The 25,885-nt window shown below is 43.1% G+C and overlaps 2 protein-coding genes, 4 non-coding genes and 1 pseudogene across 8 annotated transcripts; 5 read left to right on the top strand and 2 right to left on the bottom strand.

Moving 5' to 3' along the window:
* Positions 1-1,247: 1,247 nt before the first annotated feature.
* On the bottom strand, positions 1,248-1,366 carry LOC137099081 (5S ribosomal RNA). Its single transcript, XR_010910720.1, has one exon. It is a non-coding gene; the product is annotated as a 5S ribosomal RNA (ribosomal RNA).
* A 391-nt stretch (positions 1,367-1,757) lies between these two features.
* Positions 1,758-1,876, top strand: LOC137099028 (5S ribosomal RNA). The gene has a single exon (XR_010910695.1). It is a non-coding gene; the product is annotated as a 5S ribosomal RNA (ribosomal RNA).
* Positions 1,877-6,741: 4,865 nt separating this feature from the next.
* Positions 6,742-9,743, top strand: LOC137098544 (tripartite motif-containing protein 16-like). Of its 3 annotated transcripts, none has more exons than XM_067474869.1 (3): positions 6,742-8,614; positions 9,426-9,543; positions 9,623-9,743. In XM_067474869.1, the coding sequence occupies exon 1, from the start codon at positions 6,766-6,768 to the stop codon at positions 8,458-8,460; it is 1,695 nt and encodes a 564-aa protein (XP_067330970.1). In that variant the 5' UTR covers positions 6,742-6,765; the 3' UTR covers positions 8,461-8,614; positions 9,426-9,543; positions 9,623-9,743. The 3 variants fall into 3 exon arrangements, with proteins under 3 accessions (XP_067330970.1, XP_067330968.1, XP_067330969.1); XM_067474867.1 differs by having other exon boundaries at positions 6,763-8,614; positions 9,426-9,455; positions 9,623-9,738; XM_067474868.1 differs by lacking the exon at positions 9,426-9,543 and having other exon boundaries at positions 6,763-8,614; positions 9,623-9,728.
* A 1,556-nt stretch (positions 9,744-11,299) lies between these two features.
* On the top strand, positions 11,300-13,215 carry LOC137098546 (tripartite motif-containing protein 16-like). Its single transcript, XM_067474872.1, has one exon. The coding sequence runs from the start codon at positions 11,305-11,307 to the stop codon at positions 12,979-12,981; it is 1,677 nt and encodes a 558-aa protein (XP_067330973.1). The 5' UTR covers positions 11,300-11,304; the 3' UTR covers positions 12,982-13,215.
* Positions 13,216-16,117: 2,902 nt separating this feature from the next.
* LOC137099080 (5S ribosomal RNA) lies at positions 16,118-16,236 on the bottom strand. Its single transcript, XR_010910719.1, has one exon. It is a non-coding gene; the product is annotated as a 5S ribosomal RNA (ribosomal RNA).
* A 391-nt stretch (positions 16,237-16,627) lies between these two features.
* Positions 16,628-16,746, top strand: LOC137099017 (5S ribosomal RNA). The gene has a single exon (XR_010910694.1). It is a non-coding gene; the product is annotated as a 5S ribosomal RNA (ribosomal RNA).
* Positions 16,747-22,167: 5,421 nt separating this feature from the next.
* Positions 22,168-24,849, top strand: LOC137098543 (tripartite motif-containing protein 16-like; annotated as a pseudogene).
* Positions 24,850-25,885: the final 1,036 nt, after the last annotated feature.

Raw genomic sequence — 25,885 nt, 5'->3', positions numbered from 1 at the left:
TGTTACTGAGGAAATACGTACGTGAATCGCATCATTGGCTGAAGCGGACAGTCACTCACTGAATCACTGCGAAATAACAGAATAAATTGTTGTGTTTTTTATTTTCAAATCAGGTTGGATGTTTTTCTGTGCGCGGAAACAGTGTCAGCAGCGCGCAATTGCGCACGCGGGCAGCTTAGAGGGAACATTGCTTCCACCGCCTCTCCCCGTATGAAGAGAGGGTCGACAGGAGTCCAGGACTTCCTATAGTCCACCATCAGTTTCTTTGTTTTACTGACGTTGAGCTGGACATGATTGTTCTCACACCAGTTAACAAAACTGTCCATCACTGATCGATACTTTGTGATATCTCCACCCTGGATACATCCAACAACCACAGAGTCATGAGAAAACTTCTGAAGGTGGCAGGACTCTGACTTGTACCTGAAGTCAGAGGTTTACACGATGAAGAGAAAGGGGGGTAGGACTGTCCCTGGGGAGCACCTGTGCTGCAGGTAACAGTGTCAAACGCACAGTTCTGTAGGCGGACGTACCGGGATCGGTCAGGGAGGAAGTCCAACATCCAGGCAACCATGGGGGTGTCAACGAGCATGTTGTTTAATTTCTCCCCCAGCAGAACAGGCTGATTGTGTTAAAGGCACAAAAGTCAAAGAACATGATCCTGACAGACCCCCAGGCTTGTCCAGGTTGGTGTAGATCCGGGGTAGTAAGTGGATGAGGGCGTCCTCCACTCCCAGCTGAGGGGGATAAGCAAACTGGAGGGAGTCCAGAGATGTCACAACATCCCTGCCACAACATCCCTGCAGGGCATTTGTGGCCCCCTCGGATTAACCATTAGTTATTTATTACTTTGTCTTATTATTTTTTTACCTTTGCTACATGTTCTGATCTCCAGTCTATGAGGGAGGACACACATACTAGTACTTAATACTGACTTATGGGAAATGGAGTCTAAAACAAAGGCAGGACTTACTAGAGTTCGTGGGGAGACGGGCTGAGTTTAGCGGTTTGACAACGTTATTGTGCCGGAGGATTTTAGCAGAGAAAGGAAAAAGTCACCGGCACCACCAAGTTCTCGTGTCCTGGATCAGATCAAAATTGGTCTGAAGCAAATTGGAGAAGGGATTCTTTGTTTCAGTCATTTGTCAAAAAGAAAAGTCCCTTTGTCACATTGTGAGGGTTGGATGCTTCACCTGTGATGATAACAAAGTGCATATTTTGAGGTTTTGGATTGTTGCTGAGGAAAAAGCTTACAGCACCTGGTATTCCCAGGCGGTCTCCCATCCAAGTACTAACCAGGCCCGACCCTGCTTAGCTTCCGAGATCGGACGAGATCGGGCGTGTTCAGGGTGGTATGGCCGTAAACCACGAGAGTTTTGGCAAACAGGCCTTTTGAGAAGGAGGTGGTCGACGATCTCTGGCTCTTGTCAGGTGTCACATCACTCTCGATGTGAGCAAATGAAGCACGGGGGGCATCAAATAAACAGCGGCGTCTTGGAGAGGCGGCCCCCAGCAGCAAAGTGCTTCCACAGTCCTAGTCTGCTCTCAGCTGGTTGCTGCTCTGCTCTTTCTAACAACGGATCACAGCAGATCAGGAGGAGCAGTTACTAAGTATTTCCGCCTCCTCTTTAGCCACCCTCCAGCCGGTAGCTCCTCAGGCGAGCACCCAGGTGGTCTATGGCTGAAACTGAGCCAGTTGGATGGGATGCTGGTGATGATGTGCTTGTATAAAATGTGTGTTTGTGGACGGAGCTGTGGCTTACGGCCATACCACCCTGAACACGCCCGATCTCGTCCGATCTCGGAAGCTAAGCAGGGTCGGGCCTGGTTAGTACTTGGATGGGAGACCGCCTGGGAATACCAGGTGCTGTAAGCTTTTCTTTTTCCCCCCAGTTTTCTCTTACAGACAGTAGAGGGCGCTGCTGCTGCTGCTGCTTCACTGTAGACAGACTGTTTAAAAGCAAGGAGTGGACGGGGGAGCTGTGTGAAGAACCTCTGGCAGAAACTTCCTCTCACGTCATGTTCACATTATCTTTCATTATGGGTTTGTTCGGTAAAGGCAGCAAAATGTTCCCTCCCAACGTTTGACCGATGTAAATCCTAAGAGTTTTACTCCTGTAACAAAGTCTACACATCGTTTGAAGTGGCAAGAACATGGAGGCAGATATTTGCTCCCAGAAGTGCAGCTGTCAACCACAATTCGCCACTGTCCTCCTTTAACACACCTTTCACTGTCAGGTGTGTAATAGAAGTTGGTGCTCCGCTCACTGCCAAAGAGGAAAGTGGAGGAAAACCTGGGCAAGAGTGTCAAGACACCATTTTAAGGTCCGTCCAGAGACGCAGAATGAAAATCACAATGACCATCAGCACAGCTGCATTTTGCGAGACGGTTGGGCCCAAAGTAGAATCAGAGGTGCGAGGGCCATCCTTCGGCGGGAGAGCGTGAGTCAAACATGGACATGGAAAACATTCTCTTCGCCGTGGATCGCAATGATGAACGTGATGGAGGCTGGAAAGTCACAGTGATTAGCAGACAACCTGACAGTTTGCTGAGGGAACTGAGGACGTAATAAGCAAAGTGATGAGAGCAGGTGAAACTGATTACCGGTGATTAGTAAAGCGGAAACAATGCTACGGGACCAGGAAAGAGGAAGTGGCTGCAAAATAAAAGTCATAAAGAGGAAGTGAAGTTGGGGATCCTGACAAAAGTTTAGGATCGGATGACCTACTGATTCTTTCCTGTGTGAATCCACTAAGATTGCGTGAAGCTGTCCTTATTATAGAGTAGGTCACATGATAAAACACCCTGACGTCACAGTGAGCCTTAATGTAACCTGTTGTGTGAGTATCCTGAGATACCCAGTCAAGATTAAATTGATAAATGAAGCACGAGGAAAAAAAGGCTGGGAGCAGTAGCCTGAGGGTGGAGAATGCTCTGCCCAGCAACAGAAGGTTAGAAAACTAATGTGTGATGTATGAGGTTTAGAACTGCATAGGATGGAGACTTGAAACTCTGTTTATGTACTTCTCTCTTGCAAGATAATAAAACCCTAAAAGACGTCCTGGATGTTGAAGCTTCTTTACCGATTACACTGGAGGTGTCTAAGAATCAGAGTTGCCTGATTCCAAGACGGCGCCAGTGTGTATTTGCTGTAGAGCTGAAGACATGTCTGGCGCGCTTTCCGGTGGACTCGTTGGATGAGCTTGGAGTGGTTCATGGCCTTTTCCCCTCCTGGCACTCATTGGAGCCTGTCAATGCCTGGCTGGTACCTGTCGTTGGTCCGGAGGACCTGTTCCAACGCCACCGTCCCTGTTCTTCTTGTCCCAGGCACCACGCGGTAAATCTGGAGAACCTGCGGCCTCTCTATTGTGATTATTTTAATTTCCCGCGTACGTCGGGTCGAGGGGCCACAGTTTATGAATCTACATATAAATGTAACCAGCCATCTCTGTCGTCTTCTTTTTCCAGCTTTGAACTTGACTTGTTTGAACTGGGTCGCTATCAACCTGTGCTGTGCGTCGTCCACCTAAATACAATAAGGACTTTCTTCATGAATTTTCTGAATTTTTTTGGTGATATCATGCCTAAGTATGATCAAGTCCTTATCGTTGGAGATTTTAATGTGCACAAACAATGTCCAAGGACTTTTTAAGTCTTATTGACTCTTAATTTTCTTCAGCACGTTTCGAAACCCACGCACAAGCATGGACATACTCTTGACCTGGTTTTAACTTATGGTCTGTCTGTTACCAACTTGAGGATTTGTGATACAGTGTTTTCTGATCATATGGCTGTATTATTTGACATTACGCTGCCCTGTAACACCTTTAAGCCTCGCGCTCCTCCTCAGTGCATCCGTATTATTAACCCTTCCACTGCCGCTCAGTTCTCGGCCTCGCTCCTGAGTCTATGTGTTCCGATGCAGAGGAGCTCAGCTCCTGGTTTCATTCAACCTGCCAAACAGCACTAGATGCCGTGGCTTCGTTAAAGTCCAGGCAGCCTAAAGTTAAAGCTGAGCCGTGGCTGAATCATTCAACTCGCGCTGTCAGAAGCGAGTCTTGAAAAGCTGAACGAAAGTGGAAGAAGGACAAGCTGCAGGTCTCATTCCAAATATTTAAGGACTGCTGGTCGTTATCAGGCTGTTGTAAAAGAGGCAAAAAGGGAACAGTTTTCAAATATCATCCTGTCAAACCGTCACAAGCCTCGTATTCTGTTTAACACCATAGATGTTGTTATTAATCCCCGAGGACTGTTTGTGAGGAACCTTCCCTGGAAGCACGTGAAAACTTTAAGTTTTTTGTAAATAAGGTGAATAATGTGACGGCTCTCATATCACGACCTACTTCTGACCCTTCGGTGTCTGTGTTGTGCCCTGTAACTTGTCACCAGTTTGAGCCTGTGACTTTGTCTTTTTTATATGAGACTGTTAGACATCTGAAGCCCTCAGGTTTCCCCACTGATGTGGTTCCACCACAGTTTTTTAAAGAGGTTATCACTACTCTGGGGCCTTCTGTTCTTGTTGTCTTCCCAAGACACTGCAAACATGCTACAGTGCAGCCACTGATTAAAAAACCAGGCCTGGATCTCAGTGTGTTGTCCAATTTTAAGCCCATTTCTAAACTTCCCTTTCTGTCAGAAATTCTGGAGAAAATTGTATATGTCCAACTGAAGGACTTGTTAGAAGAAAACAGCATTCTTGAGGTTTTCCAGTCTGGCTTTAAATCGCTTCACAGCACAGAATTGGCACTGCTGAGGGTTTGTAATGACATCCTCTTAGCTAGAGACGCTGGGGACTCTGTGTGGTCTTGGTGCTACTGGATCTTACTGCTGCTCGTTCCGAGCAATGGATAGGCATCCCACTGCTCTGGAGTGGTTTAGGTCACACAAATGGATAATGTCCAGTCCTCTTCTGTTCCTCTGTTATATGGGATTCCGCAGGGCTCAATTCTTGGGCCTCTGCTTTTTCCCCCTCTATCTGCTCCCCCTTGGCATAACTGTCCTTTCCACTGTTATGCAGATGACACCCAGATATATGTGCCACTGAGAAAGAAGGATGGCTACTCCATAAGCTCACTGATGGAGTTTCTTGAGGAATTACAAGCCTGGATGGCTCTTAATTTCCTCCACTTTAATGAAAAAAACACAGAGGTTATTGTCTTTGGTCCAAGCACGAGAAGTGAGCCCCCTCTTGAAGACCTGGGCCCTTTGACACAATTTGTTAAACCTACTGTCACTAATTAGGGTGTTAAGAGGGACAGTGGTTTTAGCATTGACGGGCAGGTTAGTGCAGTGGTGAAATCCAGCTTCTTTCATGTAAGACAATTGGCAAAAGTTAAACCATATTTGTCAAAAACGCACTTTGAGACAGTGATTCATGCTTTTGTCACAACTCGGCTGGATTACTGTAATTCTCTGTATTTTGGTGTCTCTCACTTGTCCCTGTCCCGTCTTCAGCTGGTAGAAAATGCAGCTGCACGTTTGTTAACTGGAACATGGAAGAGAGCACATCACCCCGGTTTTCGCATCGCTGCCTGTCCATCTTAGAGTTCATTTTAAAATTCTTTTATTTGTTTAAGTCCTTAAATGGTCTTGATCCGCCCTATCTCTCTGAGTTGCTATATGTGCACTCCCCCTCCAGGTCGCTCAGGTCTTCTGACCAGCTGCTCCTGGACGTGCCGAGAACTCGGCGGAAGCTCAGGGGAGACAGAGCATTTGCTGTTGCAGGCCCCAATTTGTGGTATGCACTGCCTTTGCAAGTTAGACAGGCCTCCTCACTGTGTAGTTTTAAATCGAAGCTGAAAACTCACTTTTTGTCCCTGGCTTTGGACCCAGTATGAGTAGGTGACTGTACTACTTTATTGTATTTTTATTCTTTTTATCCTTTATTACTTTATATGTATTTATTTTGGCTTTACCATTTTAAATTGTTAAGCACGTTGCTCACTTTTTGCCGTTTTTAAACTGCTTTATAAATAAAGTTGGTTTGGCTAAGACGAGATATTGTCATTTTTGCCACGGCACCTGTACAGCAATAAGCTAAATTCAGTTTCCTCCTGCATTGCCTGGAACTGGGGGGCTGGCTAAAACCCCTAAAAGACTTTCTACCTCCTCGTAGGTAAAGTAAACTCTTATCATGCCATACAATGGTGAAATCAGCTGAGAAGGTTCAGGAAGTTCTCACTGTGCACTATGCTGCTCACAATTGTTGCTGTTCTTGTTAAACTAAATGAACACAGAGCTACAATCTTCAATGTTTAGCTACTAAATTAAATAATTTAAGATTTAGGAAAAAAATAACAAGAACAGGATTGAAGAAAAATTGTGCTGTTTGCAACCTGTGGAAAATAGGAGGCCACCAACTGATCCATAAGTATGAGCTGAAAAAACTTAAATATCAAAAGACTCACACAACAATGAACTACAGGAAGCTTTTGTGTGAATTGACTTTTAAAATTAACTGATGTGAAAATATCTTTCAGTAACATCTTTGTATTGAAACATGTTATTTTAAAATTGCTCGAATGCTTTAATGACTTGATGGATGAACAGTGCAACTCCTCCTTTTCTGCTCTCACACACACTGAGCTGCACTTTATTTCCTTGTTCCCTCCCCTTTAGATCTACACTTTGAAGATGGGTGTAACCAGGAAGTGCAGGAACTGAAAGGCTCTATTCTCTGCAGAAACACATGTTGTTTAGATCAGAGCTCAAACTCTCAGTTCTAAGAAAGAGAAACTGAAACATTCATTATCACTGAAGGGGAAATGGCGCAGAAAGGAGTTCAGCTGGATAAGGAAGCATTTTCTTGTTCTATCTGTCTGGATCTACTGAAGGATCCAGTGACTATTCCCTGTGGACACAGTTACTGTCTGAACTGTATTAGAAGTTTCTGGGATGAAGAGAATGAGAAGAAATTTCACAGCTGTCCTCAGTGTAGACAGACCTTCACACAGAGACCTGTCCTGGTGAAAAGCACCATGTTAGCAGGTTTAGTGGAGCAGCTGAAGAAGACTCGACTCCAAGCTGCTCCTGCTGATCACTGCTATGCTGGACCTGAAGATGTGTCCTGTGATTTTTTTACAGAGAGAAAACTCAAAGCTGTTAAGTCCTGTTTGATGTGTTTGGTCTCTTACTGTGAGAAACACCTGCAGCCTCATTATGAATCTCCTGCTTTTAAAAAACACAAGCTGGTGGAGCCCTCCAAGAACCTCCAGGAGAACATCTGCTCTGGTCACAATGAGGTGATGAAGATGTTCTGCCGTACTGATCAGCAGTGTATCTGTTATCTCTGCTCTGTGGATGAACATAAAGGCCACGACACAGTCTCAGCTGCAGCAGAAAGGACTGAGAGGCAGAGAGAGCTCGAGGGGAGTCGACAACAAATCCAGCAGAGAATCCAGGACAGAGAGAAAGATGTGAAGGTTCTTCAACAGGAGGTGGAGGCTCTCAATCGCTCTGCTGAGAAAACAGCGGAGGACAGTGAGAAGATCTTCACTGAGCTGATCCGTCTCATTGAGAAAAGAAGCTCTGAGGTGAAGCAGCAGATCAGATCCCAGCAGGAAACTGAAGTGAGTCAAGTCAAAGAGCTTCAGGAGAAGCTGGAGCAGGAGATCACTGAGCTGAAGAGGAAAGATGCTGAGCTGGAGCAGCTCTCACACACAGAGGATCACAACCAGTTTCTACACAACTACCCCTCACTGTCACAACTCAGTGAATCTACACATACATCCAGCATCAACATCCGTCCTCTGAGATACTTTGAGGATGTGACAGCAGCTGTGTCAGAGCTCAGAGATCAACTACAGGACATTCTGAGACAGACATGGACAAACATCTCATCATTAGTGACTCAAGTGGATGTTTTACTGTTAGATCCACAACCAGAACCAAAGACCAGAGCTGGATTCTTAAAATATTCACGTGAAATCACACTGGATCCAAACACAGCAAATGATTATCTGTTATTATCTGAGGGAAACAGAAAAGTAACAGTAGTGAGTCAAAAACAATCTTATTCTAGTCACAAAGACAGATTCACATTTTTCTGTCAGGTCCTGAGCAGAGAGAGTCTGACTGGACGTTGTTACTGGGAGGTGGAGTGGAGAGGGACAGCAGTTGATGTAGCAGTCACATACAAGAACATCAGCAGAAGTGTGAACGGTGAAGGATGTGATTTTGGTAACAATGACAAATCTTGGCCACTAACGTGCTTCCAAAAAAAATTAGAATTTTGGTTCAACAAAATTAAAATTCCAGTCTCAGGTCCTCAGTCCTCCAGAATAGGAGTGTACCTGGATCACAGAGCAGGTATTCTGTCCTTCTACAGTGTCTGTGAAACCATGACTCTCCTCCACAGAGTCCAGACCACATTCACTCAGCCTCTACATGCTGGACTTTTCCTTTTTGACTGTGGATCCACTGCTGAGTTGTGTAAACTTCCATCATGTCGTCGTCATTAAAAGACAGTTTGTGGAAATGAGAGAGACACCACAGAGATCAGCCAATCAAACATCACAAGTTTTTCATTTAGTATATTTGTTCTTTTAGTTTCTTAGTTTTTCGTTTATTTCCTGTTTCTGTGGAGCCACTGAGGATATCACTGCTCATGATGAGGTTTGTTTAATCCTTGTGTAATGTTCATATTTTACTTAAACATCCTCTGTTCACAGGTCAAACAGACCAAGAGCACACAGCAGATGGAAACTTCAGCTCATTGACAAACGATTTAGACACATGTGGTTTAAAACTGACATTTAGATCTGCTTAGTCACATGGATCAAAAGTTGCTGTTGTTTTAAAGGATAGAATGACAGTTGTAAAAAGCATTTCAATCAAGACATTGTGCAAAAATAGCATCTTTATTTTGAAGAAATTATTGTATAATCATAATTAATAAGTAGATCTTTGATTATTTTGACATCGTTGAACAAACTGGGTGTGTTTATGAAGTGAATCTGCATGAAATCACTGAACATAAGTTATTAACAAACTGCTTTAATGTCTGAACAAAGTAAAGCTTTACATAATAAACTACTATAATAAACTATTATTTCTCCAAGAATCGATCAATTATTTCCAGGATCTTGTTCAAAGTTGGTGGAGAAAATATGAAAGTTGTATGAGACGATAACTGAGGCAGTTTTCATCCTGTAACACTACAAACTCCAGTAGAGACAGTGGAACATTTGAACTTGCTGAATGTGCATAAAATATTATGTAGATGAAAAAAGACCACTCTGACTCTTATTTTACTGCCTTTTTTAAATATAGCTCGCACAAAGCTGCAGAGACAAATTTATCTCTAACATTTAACCTTCTCAACATGAACAAAAACTCTCCTTGTCACAGCATCCGCCCTTCTATCCTCCCCTTCCCTCCTGCTCTCTCTCTCTCTCACTCTCCCTGTTTGTTTTCTTTCTCCCAGAGCACCTGGACTGCAGCGGCGGCCACACCTGTAAGCAATCACTCATCGTAATGACAGCAGTTCATATACCGGTCTCCTCCACGCCACAAGTTGCCAAATCGTCGCAGTAACCTCCTTGGTACTCGTGTACATTAGGCTCCTGGTAAAAACCCGTTAGTTAGAAACAGCTAACCTGCTCTTTGTCTCCCTGCCCTCAGATCCTCCGGCCGCCCTGCTGTGTTCAGCGATCCCCTTGGCTCCTCGTCTCCACGGCTCCTTCTCCCGCGGTCACCATTCAACCTCCACCTGTGACTCGCCCCCCAATCGCCCCCCCCCGCACAAGGCATCAAGCTCCTCGGACCAGCCTCTCCGTTCTCCGGACATCGCCTCCTGGCAGCGCTCCCCTTTTCCCCCGACCCAATCCACTATACCTTCCCCTAAATAAACATTCACGCCTTCCTAACCGCCTGGTTCCGTCTCTCTTTCTGGGTCCGCAAAACATTAAATACACATCAAAGTGTGACACTCCTGGGACATGTAAATGCACATGGACACAAAACTCCTACATTTATAGCAGTAAATTATCCTCACACTTCTCCAAGCAGAAACTAAAGAACTTCTGATCAGATCACACTCAGGTTGAACCTGGGAGATACTGATATGAGTGATAAACTCTCTCTCTACACCACCTGCCTTGATGTAAAACTGAAGAGTCTCTTTCTTTTGGCCCAATCTTTATGAACTAATGGAAATTCTTACTGCTAATAATTAGCTGTAAAAAATAGTAAATGCATAATGGAACCAAAGTGCCACCAAATGGTAAAGATGCTCATTACATCCGTGTAGCATCTTACACTGATAAAGCTCAACATTATGACCATGTGCAGTTTAATACAATCCAATACAGTAGTTCTGCCATGAAGTCTACGTTCACGAGGTTATAATTTCTCAGTTCTTAGGTTGAAACTGTCAGGTGATAATTCTACTATTGTTTCTATTACTGTTTATTATTAAGGTTTTTTAAATAGGGCCAATGGGACCTGGTGGTTCAATAAGCAGAGCAGCAGGAACAGGAGTGTAGGAGTGTAGCTGGATCACGGAGCAGGTATTCTGTCCTTCTACACTGTCTCTGAAACCAGACTCGCCTCCACAGAGTCCAGACCACATTCACTCAGCCTCTCTATGCTGGACTTTGTCTTTTAGGTCTTGGATCCACTGCTGAGTTCAGTAAAATCAATTGATGGAACAAGTGATGTAAAAATCTAATGTGTTAAATTGTATATTCTAGTTAGTTTTTTGGAAGGTTTACACTGATGTTTAAACCAGAGACAACACACATCACCTGTCAATCATGGTGGTATTTTAACATCTAATTTATTGTTCTAATAATAGTTTGGGTTTGTGTAGTTTTTTACCTGTGACTTCTGCAGCGGCAGATGACTTCACTGCTCATGATATGTTTTTTCTCTAGGTAAAATTTTTATCTACTCTGTGATATAAATGTGTAATAAAATTTCTATTGTAATGTTTCTCTTCTACTGCATGAGTAGAAATTATCAGATTTTGTCATTGATTTTTTGAAACTATTCTGAAAATATAACTGAACCAGTTTTCAGTCTGAAATTTTTGTTCTATAAAGTCTGAAAATTCATCCCTATTGCTGCTGCTTTCAAACACAGTGAGCTCCTCCCTATTAACAGATTTATTTTTGTTCCTTCCTCCTTCACAGATCTGTCAGTGTAAGGATGTGTGTAAACAACATGGAGGTACATGACTGAGCTGGTAAAACCTATTGACTGCATCATGGGAACAAGAGCAAAGATCAGTTTTCCTTCAGGGCACAGAGCTTGTTGTTCTTCGGACAAAAGTGAAACTATTCAACAATCACAATCGGGGGAAAATGGCAAAGCAAGGAAACCAACTGGACCAAGAAAAATTCTCCTGTTCAATCTGTTTAGAGGAACTGAAGGATCCAGTGACTATTCCCTGTGGACACAGTTACTGTCTGAACTGTATTAAAACCCACTGGGATGAAGAAGATGGAAAGAAACTCCACAGCTGTCCTCAGTGTAGACAGACCTTCACACCGAGACCTGCTCTGGTAAAAAACACCATGTTGGCTGAATTAATGGAAGAGCTGAAGAAACATGAGGTTCCAGTTGCTCCTGCTGATCACTGCTATGCTGGACCTGAAGATGTGGCCTGTGATTTCTGTACTGGGACAAAACTGAAAGCTGTTAAGTCCTGTTTGATGTGTCTGGTCTCTTACTGTGAGAAACACCTGCAGCCTCATTATGATGTAGCACAGTTAAAAAAACACAAGCTGGTGGAGCCCTCCAAGAACCTGCAGGAGAACATCTGCCCTCGTCATGATGAGGTGATGAAGATGTTCTGCCGTACTGATCAGCAGTGTATCTGTTATCTCTGCTCTGTGGATGAACATAAAGGCCACGACACAGTCTCAGCTGCAGCAGAAAGGACTGAGAGGCAGAGAGAACTCGAGGGGAGTCGACAACAAATCCAGCAGAGAATCCAGGACAGAGACAAAGATTTGAAGGTGCTTCAACAGGAGGTGGAGGCTCTCAATCGCTCTGCTGAGAAAACATTGGAGGACAGTGAGAAGATCTTCACTGAGCTGATCCGTCTCATTGAGAAAAGAAGGTCTGAGGTGAAGCAGAAGATCAGATCCCAGCAGGAAACTGAAGTGAGTCGAGTCAAAGAGCTTCAGGAGAAGCTGGAGCAGGTGATCAATGAGCTGAAGAGGAAAGATGCTGAGCTGGAGCAGCTCTCACGCACAGAGGATCACAACCAGTTTCTACACAACTACCCCTCACTGTCACAACTCAGTGAATCTACAGATACATCCAGTGTCAACATCCGTCCTCTGAGATACTTTGAGGATGTGACAGCAGCTGTGTCAGAGCTCAGAGATCAACTACAGGACATTCTGAGACAGACATGGACAAACATCTCATCATTAGTGGATGAAGTGGATGTTTTACTGCCACAACCAGAACCAAAGACCAGAGCTGGATTCTTAAAATATTCATGTGAACTCACACTGGATCCAAACACAGCAAATGAAAATCTGTTATTATCTGATGGAAACAGAAAAGTAACATTCATGAGTCAAAAACAGTCTTATTCTAGTCACAAAGACAGATTCATTCATTGGTTTCAGGTCCTGAGCAGAGAGAGTCTGACTGGACGTAGTTACTGGGAGGTGGAGTGGAGAGGGACAGGGGTTGATGTAGCAGTAACATACAAGAACATCAGCAGAGCAGGAAGAGGCCATGAATGTGTATTTGGATTAAATGACAAATCTTGGGTACTTACATGTTTCCAAAACAGTTATAAATTTTGTTTCAACCATATTAAAACTCCAGTCTCATGTCCTCAGTCCTCCAGAATAGGAGTGTACCTGGATCACAGAGCAGGTATTCTGTCCTTCTACAGTGTCTCTGAAACCATGACTCTCCTCCACAGAGTCCAGACCACATTCACTCAGCCTCTACATGCTGGACTTTATGCTGGTTTTGAGGATGGAGACACAGTTAAGTTCTGCAAACTAAATTAGACAAAGACCATTTTAGTTTCAGTTGGTTAAAATCAGAGGGGACCAAAAGGAGGGAGTTGCAGTAGACAAGTCCGGAAGCGACAGACTGTGAACCAGTATGGCAGCGGTAAGAGGTGTGAGGGAGAGACAGAGGCGGTTGATGCTGCAAAGGTGGAAGTAGGCCGACTGTGTTGTTATTCATGTGGGAAGTAAAGGAGAGTGTGCTATCGAGGACGACACCCAGACTCTTAACCTGAGGGGAGGGAGAGAGAGAGGAAGGGTCAAGAGAAATTGCAAAACTGTTGTAACAGTAAAAGTGAATTTGATATTTATAGTATGTAAATGATAAAAACAAGGGACTCAGGACAGAACCCTGGGTCACACCTGTGGGGACTGGGAGTCAATATCACTGCATCTGCTTTTAGTTTCTCTAAACTTGCAACTTCTTGATGCAAACTGTATTTTGTTGGTCTTTACATTTACATGTATTGTAGTTTTTAAATTGACATACAAATAAAATATGTACTTAAAAAGTGTAATTATGGTGGTAATGAAATTTCTTTGACACAATTGAGGTCTGTGAGATGGGTTTTAATGATTTGCTATAAATCTAACAGTTCCTTTATATCCCGGAAATTTATGTGAACATATTAGCAACTGAAACCTGAAATCTGAGGGTCCGATTTAATAAAAGCTGCAGTGTTGCTGAGATGAAGATGGCAGACGGGGTAGAAGTACACAAAATGAATTACTCGTGTAAAAAGCAAATACTCCAATACAGATATCACTGGAACTTCTTTACTCAAGTTAAAGTAATAAAAACAAAAGTACTTGACAAAGAAAACTATGTATGTTTAAACCTACTGGATTTGATCCTGTTGAATTTGCAATTTTAGTTCAGATTCGTTCAACAAACTGTCAAAGGTGATAATTATGAGAAACATATGAAGGACGACAATTTATTTGAATTTTGACTTTTTCCTTAGAATTCTAACTCTAAACTCAGGATTCTTATTTTTTTTTCAAAATTCATTATTCAAATAACTTTATTAAACCCATATGGAAATTGTGTTGTCTTGTTACAGCTGCTCTCTGCAGGAAAAGTAAAAAACAAAGGAAAAGCACCTCAACCAAACCAAGGAGAAAAAACACATGGACAAATGAACAATCTACTAAAATGCAACTAAAAACAAAATACGATAGATAATAATTGACCTTAAAATAAAATAATAAATAATTGTCCATTTTGACCTTTCAGTCCCCTCCTGTTTACAAGAGGGGGACGAGTTGAACAGTTTATGTCTCCTGTGTTGTTCTGTGATCAGTCTCTGGCTGAAAGTGCTGCTCTGTGCAGCCAGCACACAGTGGACTGGGTGGGAGGGATTGTCCAGGACTGAAAGGAGTTTGGACAACATTCTCCAAACCACAGCATAGAAGATGGAGCTGGCTACCACAGACTCAGAACATCCAGAGCAAGGTGCTGCAGATGTTGAAGGACATTAGTCTCCTAGAAAATACAGCTGCTCTGTGTTTTTCTTTAGATTGATGCTTCATTAACTGACCGGTCCAGTTTATTGTCCAGGTGGACAGGACACCCAGGTATTTGTACTCTGAAATTTCTACGAATCATAAACTTGTGACAGTATTTAATGATCAATATCTATATATGAAAATGTAAATAACTTCCCGTTCGTTTTGCCATTATTATTAAGGGTCAATATAAGCAGCACTTAACATCATTAGCGTGTCTTCACTCCGCTTTGCTAAACCACCGGTGCGGCTCATAAGGACGCTGTCACAGCCGGTCAGTGACGGTGTTACTGAGGAAATACGTACGTGAATCGCATCATTGGCTGAAGCGGACACTCTCTCACTGAATCACTGCGAAATAACAGAATAAATTGTTGTGTTTTTATTTTCAAATCAGGTTGGATGTTTTTCTGTGCGCGGAGACAGTGTCAGCAGCGCGCAATTGCGCACACGCGCAGATTAGCGGGAACATTGCTTCCACCGCCAAAAGTCAAAAAACATAAAACATGATCTTGACAGACCCCCAGGCTTGTCCAGGTTGGTGTAGATCCGGGGTAGTAAGTGGATGAGGGCGTCCTCCACTCCCAGCTGAGGGGGATAAGCAAACTGGAGGGGGTCCAGAGATGTCACAACATCCCTGCAGGGCATTTGTGGCCCCCTCAGACCATCTTTTCACGACAAACTAGATACTCAATAAAACTAAAAAATACAAAAAAGAATAAATTAAAACCAATCCCCCAAGAAGGAGAGAAACTGCAAAAGGCTGCGTCTGTTCCCGCGGATTAAGCATTACCTAGTTATTACTTTGGTTTATTATTATTTTTTTGCCTGGGCTACATGTAAAAGCAGTTGGTGGTTTAAAAACCTTTTCAGGGAATGAGGACACTTCTGCAGACAAACACGGTGAAAACATTTAACACCACACTGTGTTTCCCCACAGTGATCAGGTTTCAGTGCAGCTCTTTCGCCTCCTGGTGGCCACACAGTTTATGACAAGGCTGGTGTTAAGCGTTTAGAACAGCCTCCTGCAGGATCTCAGCGTTTCTAAGCACAAAAACATTTATTCATTTTTTAGAAATGTAACACATATTAAGTTGTTAGCAGATATAAGGACATTTTAGTGTCAAATTGTAACGGGTTAGTTTTTAGGGTTGGACGCAATAAGGTGCTTGACACAACTTCTCAGTTTTAACCAAGTTTATTAAAGAATGTTGTTGGCAAAGCAGGATGGTGATGTGGTTGCCCTCAGACTCGCTAGGTGGCGCTGATCTCCAGTCTATGAGGGAGGACACACATACTAGTACTTAATACTGACTTATGGGAAATGGAGTCTAAAACAAAGGTAGGACTTACTAGAGTTCGTGGGGAGACGAGCTGAGTTTAGCGGTTTGACAACGTTATTGTGCCGGAGGATTTTAGCAGAGAAAGGAAAAAGTCACCGGCACCACCAAGTTCTCGTGTCCTGGATCAGATCAAAATTGGTCTGAAGCAAATTGGAGAAGGGATTCTTTGTTTCAGTCATTTGTCAAAAAGAAAAGTCCCTTTGTCACATTGTGAGGGTTGGATGCTTCACCTGTGATGATAACAAAGTGCATATTTTGAGGTTTTGGATTGTTGCTGAGGAAAAAGCTTACAGCACCTGGTATTCCCAGGCGGTCTCCCATCCAAGTACTAACCAGGCCCGACCCTGCTTAGCTTCCGAGATCGGACGAGATCGGGCGTGTTCAGGGTGGTATGGCCGTAAACCATGAGAGTTTTGGCAAACAGGCCTTTTGAGAAGGAGGTGGTCGACGATCTCTGGCTCTTGTCAGGTGTCACATCGCTCTCGATGTGAGCAAATGAAGCACGGGGGGCATCAAATAAACAGCGGCGTCTTGGAGAGGCGGCCCCCAGCAGCAAAGTGCTTCCACAGTCCTAGTCTGCTCTCAGCTGGTTGCTGCTCTGCTCTTTCTAACAACGGATCACAGCAGATCAGGAGGAGCAGTTACTAAGTATTTCCGCCTCCTCTTTAGCCACCCTCCAGCCGGTAGCTCCTCAGGCGAGCACCCAGGTGGTCTATGGCTGAAACTGAGCCAGTTGGATGGGATGCTGATGATGATGTGCTTGTATAAAATGTGTGTTTGTGCGGGGAGCTGTGGCTTACGGCCATACCACCCTGAACACGCCCGATCTCGTCCGATCTCGGAAGCTAAGCAGGGTCGGGCCTGGTTAGTACTTGGATGGGAGACCGCCTGGGAATACCAGGTGCTGTAAGCTTTTCTTTTTCCCCCCAGTTTTCTCTTACAGACAGTAGAGGGCGCTGCTGCTGCTGCTGCTTCACTGTAGACAGACTGTTTAAAAGCAAGGAGTGGACGGGGGAGCTGTGTGAAGAACCTCTGGCAGAAACTTCCTCTCACGTCATGTTCACATTATCTTTCATTATGGGTTTGTTCGGTAAAGGCAGCAAAATGTTCCCTCTCAACGTTTGACCGATGTAAATCCTAAGAGTTTTACTCCTGTAACAAAGTCTACACATCGTTTGAAGTGGCAAGAACATGGAGGCAGATATTTGCTCCCAGAAGTGCAGCTGTCAACCACAATTCGCCACTGTCCTCCTTTAACACACCTTTCACTGTCAGGTGTGTAATAGAAGTTGGTGCTCCGCTCACTGCCAAAGAGGAAAGTGGAGGAAAACCTGGGCAAGAGTGTCAAGACACCATTTTAAGGTCCGTCCAGAGACGCAGAAAGAAAATCACAATGACCATCAGCACAGCTGCATTTTGCGAGACGGTTGGGCCCAAAGTAGAATCAGAGGTGCGAGGGCCATCCTTCGGCGGGAGAGCGTGCACCGGGTGCTTGTATGTCTCCGATGGGGTGAGTCAAACATGGACATGGAAAACATTCTCTTCGCCGTGGATCGCAATGATGAACGTGATGGAGGCTGGAAAGTCACAGTGATTAGCAGACAACCTGACAGTTTGCTGAGGGAACTGAGGACGTAAATAAGCAAAGTGATGAGAGCAGGTGAAACTGATTAGTGATGTGTCATGAGCAAAAGATGCGGCTCTGAGAGCCGATGCTTTGTAGTGAATCAGAAGAGCCGGCTCGCATCGAGTGAGAGCCGGCTCCCAGTTTTTTCCTTTCGCTGCTTACCTCAGTGCTCAGCCTGATCTCTGCTTACGGCAGAACTTTGTTTTGATTGGTCAGCAATGGCATCGCGGCCAATCACATGTGAGGATATGGGATCATATCATTATGTAAAAACAGAGAGTCGGGTGACAAGAAGTGGAGCGGTGCTCCACTGCAAGTTAACTGTCTGTCAGATAGCGGTGAGGAGAGTGTGTACTGTCGGTGTAGTTGAAACTATGAGTGACACCCAAATGAGAAGCAGCATCAGGCTCCAGTTTAAAGATACTGGAAACAGCAAAGCAGAGTGTGTTCACTGCAAGATGAAAATTACTTTAAGAGCAGGTTCCACCACAAACCTGCAAAGACATATGAGAACTGTCCATTCTATAGTGCAGTTAGAGGGCAAGCTAGCACACATCTACAATCCTGGTGTGTCTCATCCCATAAAAACAGCAAGTGAATCAGCATCTACTGGCTTCCCCACAAATACAGGTATAACCTCTCCTTCTGCAACTCAAAGCAAAATAAGCCAGTTTATACCGAAAGTGATGACCCCACCCAAACAGCACAGCATTGATGAAGAGTTGGCTAAAATGATAGCTACTGATTTCCAACCCTTTTCCATTGTGGAGGACAGAGGTTTTAAAAGTTTTGTCAAAACTTTAAATCCCACATTCTCTACTCAGTAGAAAAACATTGTCCCAAACAACAATACCTAAACTATATGACACAGAAGACGCATTATGGCAAGAAAGGGTGAAAAAAGCTCCATCAGTTTGCCTGACAACTGACTGCTGGACCTCCAGAACCACCTGCTCTTTCATGGCTGTCACTAGCCATTTCATTGATAATTACAAGATGACATCTTCCCTTCTGGACTGATTTGAGTTCACAGATAGACACACTGCAGAAAACCTGGCAGAGGAGCTAATAAGAGTGTCAAAAGTGTGGCAAGTAGAGGACAAAGTGGTGCTGTGTGAGCAACTGTGCCCTGTGGATTTATTTGCTGTTTTGTTGTTAATTTGTGCAATAAAAAGTTTGATTAAATATTAAACAAAAAAATGGCTTTGTAACAGAATAAATGCACAAAATCAGGCAATTATAAGGATTCTCATGAAAACACTGCACATGAAAGGATTTTCAACAAACAAACCATGAGGTTTTGCAAAGGTGGTAAAATAAAGGCCTATAAAACAATCCTAAATTAAGAGCCGCTCAGGAGTCGAAAGAGCCGGCTCTTCTTCAGGAGCTGAGCCAAAAGAGCCGGCTCTCTGAAAAGAGCCGAACTTCCCATCACTAAAACTGATTACCGGTGATTAGTAAAGCGTAACCAATGTGACGGGACCAGGAAACAGGAAGTGGCTGCGAAAAAAAGGTCATAAAGAGGAAGTGAAGTTGGGGATCCTGAAACAAATGTCTCACTGTGCTGTATATTCCAACATTTCTAACTTCTTTTACATTTTTTATTATTAACAGGATTCACACTCATTGGTATAGAATAATAAATTCAGCAACACACATTTATACATATGTACCACTTGTTGCTAAACCCACTTGTTTTGTTTGATTATGCTTTAAAATGTAAAGTACACTCTGATATTTCTCTTTTTTTCTCCTGTAAAACGATGAGTATTTGTTCAGATTCAAGTCTTTAGTATTCGAGTGTATCTTTAGCTGTATCCATAAGTTCATATATAACAGTGTCCACATTCCAGTCTCAGGTCCTCAGTCCTCCAGAATAGGAGTGTACCTGGATCACAGAGCAGGTATTCTGTCCTTCTACAGTGTCTCTGAAACCATGACTCTCTTTCACAGAGTCCAGACCACATTCACTCAGCCTCTACATGCTGGACTTAAACTTTTTGGTAGTGTATCCACTGCTGAGTTGTGTAAACTCCCATCAAGTTGTCGTCTTTCAAAACACGAAGTTTTTTGAAATGAGAGAGACACCACAGAGATCAGCCAATCAAACATCACAAGTTTTTCATTTAGTATATTTGTTCTTTTAGTTTCTTAGTTTTTCGTTTATTTCCTGTTTCTGTGGAGCCACTGAGGATATCACTGCTCATGATGAGTTTTGTTTAATCCTTGTGTAATGTTCATATTTTCGTTAAACATCCAAACAAACAGAGCAATAAAACATACTGAGACTAAGACCAGGTGACTGACGTGTCCTGTTAATGTCTCCATATATTCTCCTACACTGTCAAAAATGGAAGGACTGTTTGTAAAAGGCTAAAAAATATGTTGTGAAAATCCTCCAATTAATGAACAGTTTTGTAAAAGGCAGCACATGAAGATTTTGGCCAGTGTTTCCATTTCCTCCACACTGTTCAGACTCTCATTCACTATGAGGATCTAAAAAATACACAACACTGAGTGTCTCACTGTTGTTCAGGGACTAAATGAACAAAGTACGTGAGGTACTGCAACAGTTATGCTCTAAGGAGACGACTTGCAGATTTCCAGCAGATGTCGCCATTTTAACTGTGTCAACACATTTGCTTCAAATTGATTCAAAGCTTCAGTAGAACAAAGTAAATTATGAGAAAAAAGCCAGAATTCTGAAACAAAAGTCACATTCAAAAACATATTTATAGCGACTCTAATCCTCTGCTCCACAAAGTAACATTTCTAGTAATGAATAAAAGAATATAAGTGTTAATACACAGAAACAACAGCAGGTAAAGGTGGAGCTGATATAATGTCTTTATGTGCTGACAGCTGCTTCAGCCATTACAATACATCATGAGCAGTACCTTAAATAACATCAAATGGAAATACTCCAGTAAAGTACAAGTACCCCGAAATTGTATTCAAGTCCAGAACTTGAGTAAATCTAATCTAGTAAGACATCCTGTCTCTGGCTCCACAAAGAAGTGTGTTAGCTAGGCACCAACCATAAAACTACCCACATCTGAACATTTGCTTCCCAGCAGGAATCAGTACAGATGATCAAGTGACAAGAACTTGCTAAGTAGACTCCGGACCACATTGTATGAAGGCTGATTTGCATTGACTCATCTCTTACTGGGATTACTGTTGTATGCAGCGCAGTGAAATCTGAGTCGCACGAGGAATCATAGCACTAAAAAACAGGCTACGAGAGAAATAGTACTTGGTACTAAGAGAAGTAAGCACCTGGCCTGGGAACAGTTTACCAACTAAATTATTACCATCGTGTGGAGAAAGTTACAGTTTAAATAGAAAAGGACAGCACAGAGCAAGTCTTTGTCCACAATGTTCTAACACCAGTCTGTCTTGTCTGAGTTTTATAAGGTGATTCCAGGTCTGGACTCTGCTCCTCCACTCCCTCCCCCACCATGTCCAGAGTCATGACCAGCCAAAGAACTTGTGGCAAAGAACAAGAAAGGGGACGTGGCAAAGGAAGAAGACATCAATGTGTCCAAGAAGCTTGTTTTCAGTGTGGTGAGAAAGGACAGGGCCTCTGATAGTCCATCCAAAATCAGAGTACAGGCCATGTCAAAACCAATACAGGAAGCCACCAATGGCATGAAGCCTGTGTTTGATCCCCTGTTACCAGCAGCTGTAATAATTTCATGTGAGAATTCTCTAGTGCTTGTTACCATATTGTTTTTTAAAGTAAGAGACCAACCAAGTGAGTGGTGCTTCCTTCAAATTCACAGGAGGTGAATGCAGCCATACACCCCAGAGTGCTAAAAATCATTCTTCCTCTGGTAGAATCAAATTTGACCAATTTTGGTGTTTGCTACAGTACGTAGATGATTTGCTAATTTCTATTTGTCCATTTGAAGAAGCATGCAAAAAATGAATATGCTGCACCTGTTAAAGCCTCTTCTAGACAAGGGCCATAAAGTATGTTTTTCTCACTGCAGTTTGCAGAATAAAGTGACATATCTGGGTCCTGTGATCACTCCAGAGGAAAACTGTCACAAAAAGTATGTTATTGTTTGCACATGAGGAAACCATGTAGACTCCTGAAGAAAGAAAGTGTTGCCCCTGCACTTGCTTTGCCTAATCTGAGTTGGTTGTTGACCAGGAGACAGTTGCAGGACTTCTTTGTTATCCCAACCTCATGGGTGTAGAACAGCCTGTTCCTTGTTTCTAATCAGGCTGGATCCAGTTGTAGCTGGTCTCCCTCTCTGTCTGAGAGCTGTTGCAGCAGAGAAAGCTGTGTTAGCATCATGTGATGTGGTTAGCTGTTCTGATTTACTGCTTGAACAGCCTAACATTGCTGTGATGCTATGTTCACAAAACTCAGGTTCAGATCCAGTTAGCCGACACAGAGCAGTTAAACAAGTCAAAGTCCACATTCAAGAAACAAAGTCCATAAGGAAATCAGAGTTCTGAACCAGGCCAGAGAGAAACACAATCCAGAATCCAGGTCAGTCAAGCAGAGAAGCAGAGTTCAGATAATCAGAAAGACTTTTGAAGCCAGGGGGTCAGACAGGTTATCAGGTTCAGAGACAGATTCGAGTAGTACCTGGTAGACAGGTGAGTTGGAGAGTTGCTTCACAGACACCTTACACAACATGGAGTGTAGTTCTGTTCTGCTGAGCATGTTTCTCCTTCTTCCTGATTAAACTCACCATAACCAAGACTGTGAGCTGCCTTTTGCCTCCTAAACTTACAGTTTTTGCCGTGACACTCATCACCCAGTTACCTGCTAAGCTGATCCCTGTTACTCATTAGCTTCAGTAATGTACCTGTTGTTGCATAGAGTCTTCTTCTGTGTGTATAGTCTCAGTTTTGTAATTGGACAAGTTAAGATAAACATAACTACAACAAATATAACATTTTTTGCATCTTTCTGCAGTGTGTGTCTGTCACATTATTTTAAAATTGCTCAAATGCTTTAATAACTTGATGAATGAACAGTGCAACTCCTCCTTTTCTGCTCTCACACACACTGAGCTGCACTTTATTTCCTTGTTCCCTCCCCTTTAGATCTACACTTTGAAGATGGGTGTAACCAGGAAGTGCAGGAACTGAAAGGCTCCATTCTCTGCAGAAACACATGTTGTTTAGATCAGAGCTCAAACTCTCAGTTCAAAAAACGAGAAACTGACAGTCATTATCACTGAAGGGGAAATGGCGCAGAAAGGAGTTCAGCTGGACGAGGAAGCATTTTCTTGTTCGATCTGTCTGGATCTACTGAAGGTTCCAGTGACTATTCCCTGTGGACACAGTTACTGTCTGAACTGTATTAATAGTTTCTGGGATGAAGAGGACCAGAAGAAACTCCACTGCTGTCCTCAGTGTAGAAAGACCTTCACACCGAGACCTGTCCTGTTGAAAAACACCATGTTAGCAGTTTTAGTGGAGGAGCTGAAGAAGACTGGACTCCAAGCTGCTCCTGCTGATCACTGCTATGCTGGACCTGAAGATGTGGCCTGTGATGTCTGTACTGGGAGAAAACTGAAAGCTGTTAAGTCCTGTCTGGTTTGTTTGGTCTCTTACTGTGAGAAACACCTGCAACCTCATTATGAATCTCCTGCTTTTAAAAAGCACAAGCTGGTGGAGCCCTCCAAGAACCTCCAGGAGAACATCTGCTCTCATCATGATGAGGTGATGAAAATGTTCTGCTGTACTGATCAGCAGTTTATCTGTTATCTCTGCTCTGTGGATGAACATAAAGGCCACGACACAGTCTCAGCTGAAGCAGAAAGGACTGAGAGGCAGAGAGAACTCAAAGGGAGTCGACAACAAATCCAGCAGAGAATCCAGGACAGAGAGAAAGATGTGAAGGTGCTTCAACAGAAGGTGGAGGCTCTCAATCGCTCTGCTGAGAAAACAGTGGAGGACAGTGGGAAGATCTTCACTGAGCTGATCTGTCTCATTGAGAAAAGAAGGTCTGAGGTGAAGCAGAAGATCAGATCCCAGCAGGAATCTGAAGTGAGTCGAGTCAAAGAGCTTCAGGAGAAGCTGGAGCAGGAGATCACTGAGCTGAAGAGGAAAGATGCTGAGCTGGAGCAGCTCTCACACACAGAGGATCACAACCACTTTCTACACAACTACCCCTCACTGTCAAAACTCAGTGAATCTACAGATACATCCAGCATCAACATCCGTCCTCTGAGATACTTTGGGATGTGACAGCAGCTGTGTCAGAGCTCAGAGATCAACTGCAGGACATTCTGAGACAGACATGGAAAAACATCTCATCATTAGTGACTCAAGTGGATGTTTTACTGTTAGATCCACAACCAGAACCAAAGACCAGAGCTGGATTCTTAAAGTATTCATGTGAAATCACACTGGATCCAAACACACCAAATGAAAATCTGTTATTATCTGAGGGAAACAGAAAAGTAATATTAATGGGTCAAAAACAGTCTTATTCTAGTCACACAGACAGATTCACTGGTTACTGGTTTCAGGTCCTGAGCAGAGAGAGTCTGACTGGACGTTGTTACTGGGAGGTGGAGTGGAGAGGGACAGGAGTTATTGTAGCAGTCACATACAAGAATGTCAGCAGAGCAGGAAGAGGCCATGAATGTGTATTTGGATTTAATGACAAATCTTGGGTACTTATTTGTTACCAAAACAGTTTTGAATTTTGGTTCAATAAAATTAAAATTCCAGTCTCAGGTCCTCAGTCCTCCAGAATAGGAGTGTACCTGGATCACAGAGCAGGTATTCTGTCCTTCTACAGTGTCTCTGAAACCATGACTCTCCTCCACAGAGTCCAGACCACATTCACTCAGCCTCTACATGCTGGACTTTTCCTTTTTGACTGTGGATCCACTGCCGAGTTTTGTAAACTCCCATCAAGTCGTCGTCATTCAAAGACAGTTTGTTGAAATGAGAGAGACACCACAGAGATCAGCCAATCAAACATCACAAGTTTTTCATTCAGTATATTTGTATATTTAGTTTCTTAGTTTTTCGTTTATTTCCTGTTTCAGTGGAGCCACTGAGGATATCACTGCTCATGATGAGGTTTGTTTAATCCTTGTGTAATGTTCATATTTTGCTTAAACATCCTCTGTTCACAGGTCAAACAGACCAAGAGCATTGATGTGGGTTTAAGACGACTCTGGTACAAAAATGTCTATAAAACACAGCAGATGGAAACTTCAGCTCATTGACAAACGATTTAGACACATGTGGTTTAAAACGGACATTTAGATCTGTTTAGTCACATGGATCAAAAGTTGCTGTTGTTGTGTTAAAGGATGAAAGTTCACCTTTTGTTAAAAGCATTTTTATCAAGACTTGATTTAATGAATAAAGCATCTTCTGCTGTGAACAAACAGTGTGATATCACAGAGATTTCCATTCTTTACTGGTGTTGTTTGAAGCTTCAAATGCTCCGTGAAGTTTTTACTTGTCTTTGTGTTCTTGTCTCTAAAGCCTCAACAACTGCACAGTCTGTGGTGGAAGAAGTGTTCAGATTCTTTACTCATGATGTAAAAGCAACAACACATTCAGAAACAACTGCTGCATTTTAAATTCTAGTCAAGTAAAACTACAGACGGTTGAGAAGAAAACTAGTATCAAAAGTAAAAGTACTCGTGACATATTTATGACATCATACAACAACATTGGATTGTTTCATCAGTGTTTAAGCAGCATTTTTCTGGTGAAGCAGGAGCTGATTTGAACTACTTCACATACAGTCATGTATCCAGTGGTTCTCAACCTAAGGGTTGGGCCCCTACAAAGAGACACCACAGACATGTGAGGAGTCCAGAGATGAGTAATGGGAGGGTGAAAAAACAAAGTGGTGCTTCACAGAAAGTCGGCAGCATTTTCTTCTAAAATGTGGTTCAGCAGGAAACACATCAAAAACCTTCTTCCACCTCCTGATTTATATGAACTTGTCTCACCTGTTCACCAGATGTCCTCAGACCGGTCTCTCTTGTCCCAGTCACTTGAACCTTGTGGCCCATTCACACACCTGTTCCCATTTTGTCAATGATCCAGTCAGAATGTAAACCTGCCTGTGTTTGTGTCCTTGCTGTCTGAGCTCTGTATGTCCATACATGATGTTAGCTTCAGTACAGATCACTGACTGTTCACATTCTAATCACCTTCTTTCTGCCTGCAACTTGTTGCTTTTCTTTGCTGTCTCACTAGTTTTTCACCTGTGGCAGCCACTCAGCTTTTACACTGTTTGAGGAAGTTCCACCTTTGTCACATGTGATCCTTCTTTATTCACAGCAAATAATTCGACAAGTGAACAGAAACTTGAATGAACCATGATGGACTGTATGTTCACAGATTTCTTTTGCACTGAACGTCCACGTTCCTGGTGATCATCTTCCAGGCCTGTTCTACAGTTGCTGCACTTCTTGCTTTT

Source organism: Channa argus, chromosome 14, assembly GCF_033026475.1.
Source record: "Channa argus isolate prfri chromosome 14, Channa argus male v1.0, whole genome shotgun sequence".
Lineage (NCBI taxonomy): Eukaryota > Metazoa > Chordata > Actinopteri > Anabantiformes > Channidae > Channa > Channa argus.
The sequence above is the reverse complement of the archived record's forward strand: the minus strand, read 5'-3'. Positions and strand labels throughout refer to the sequence as shown.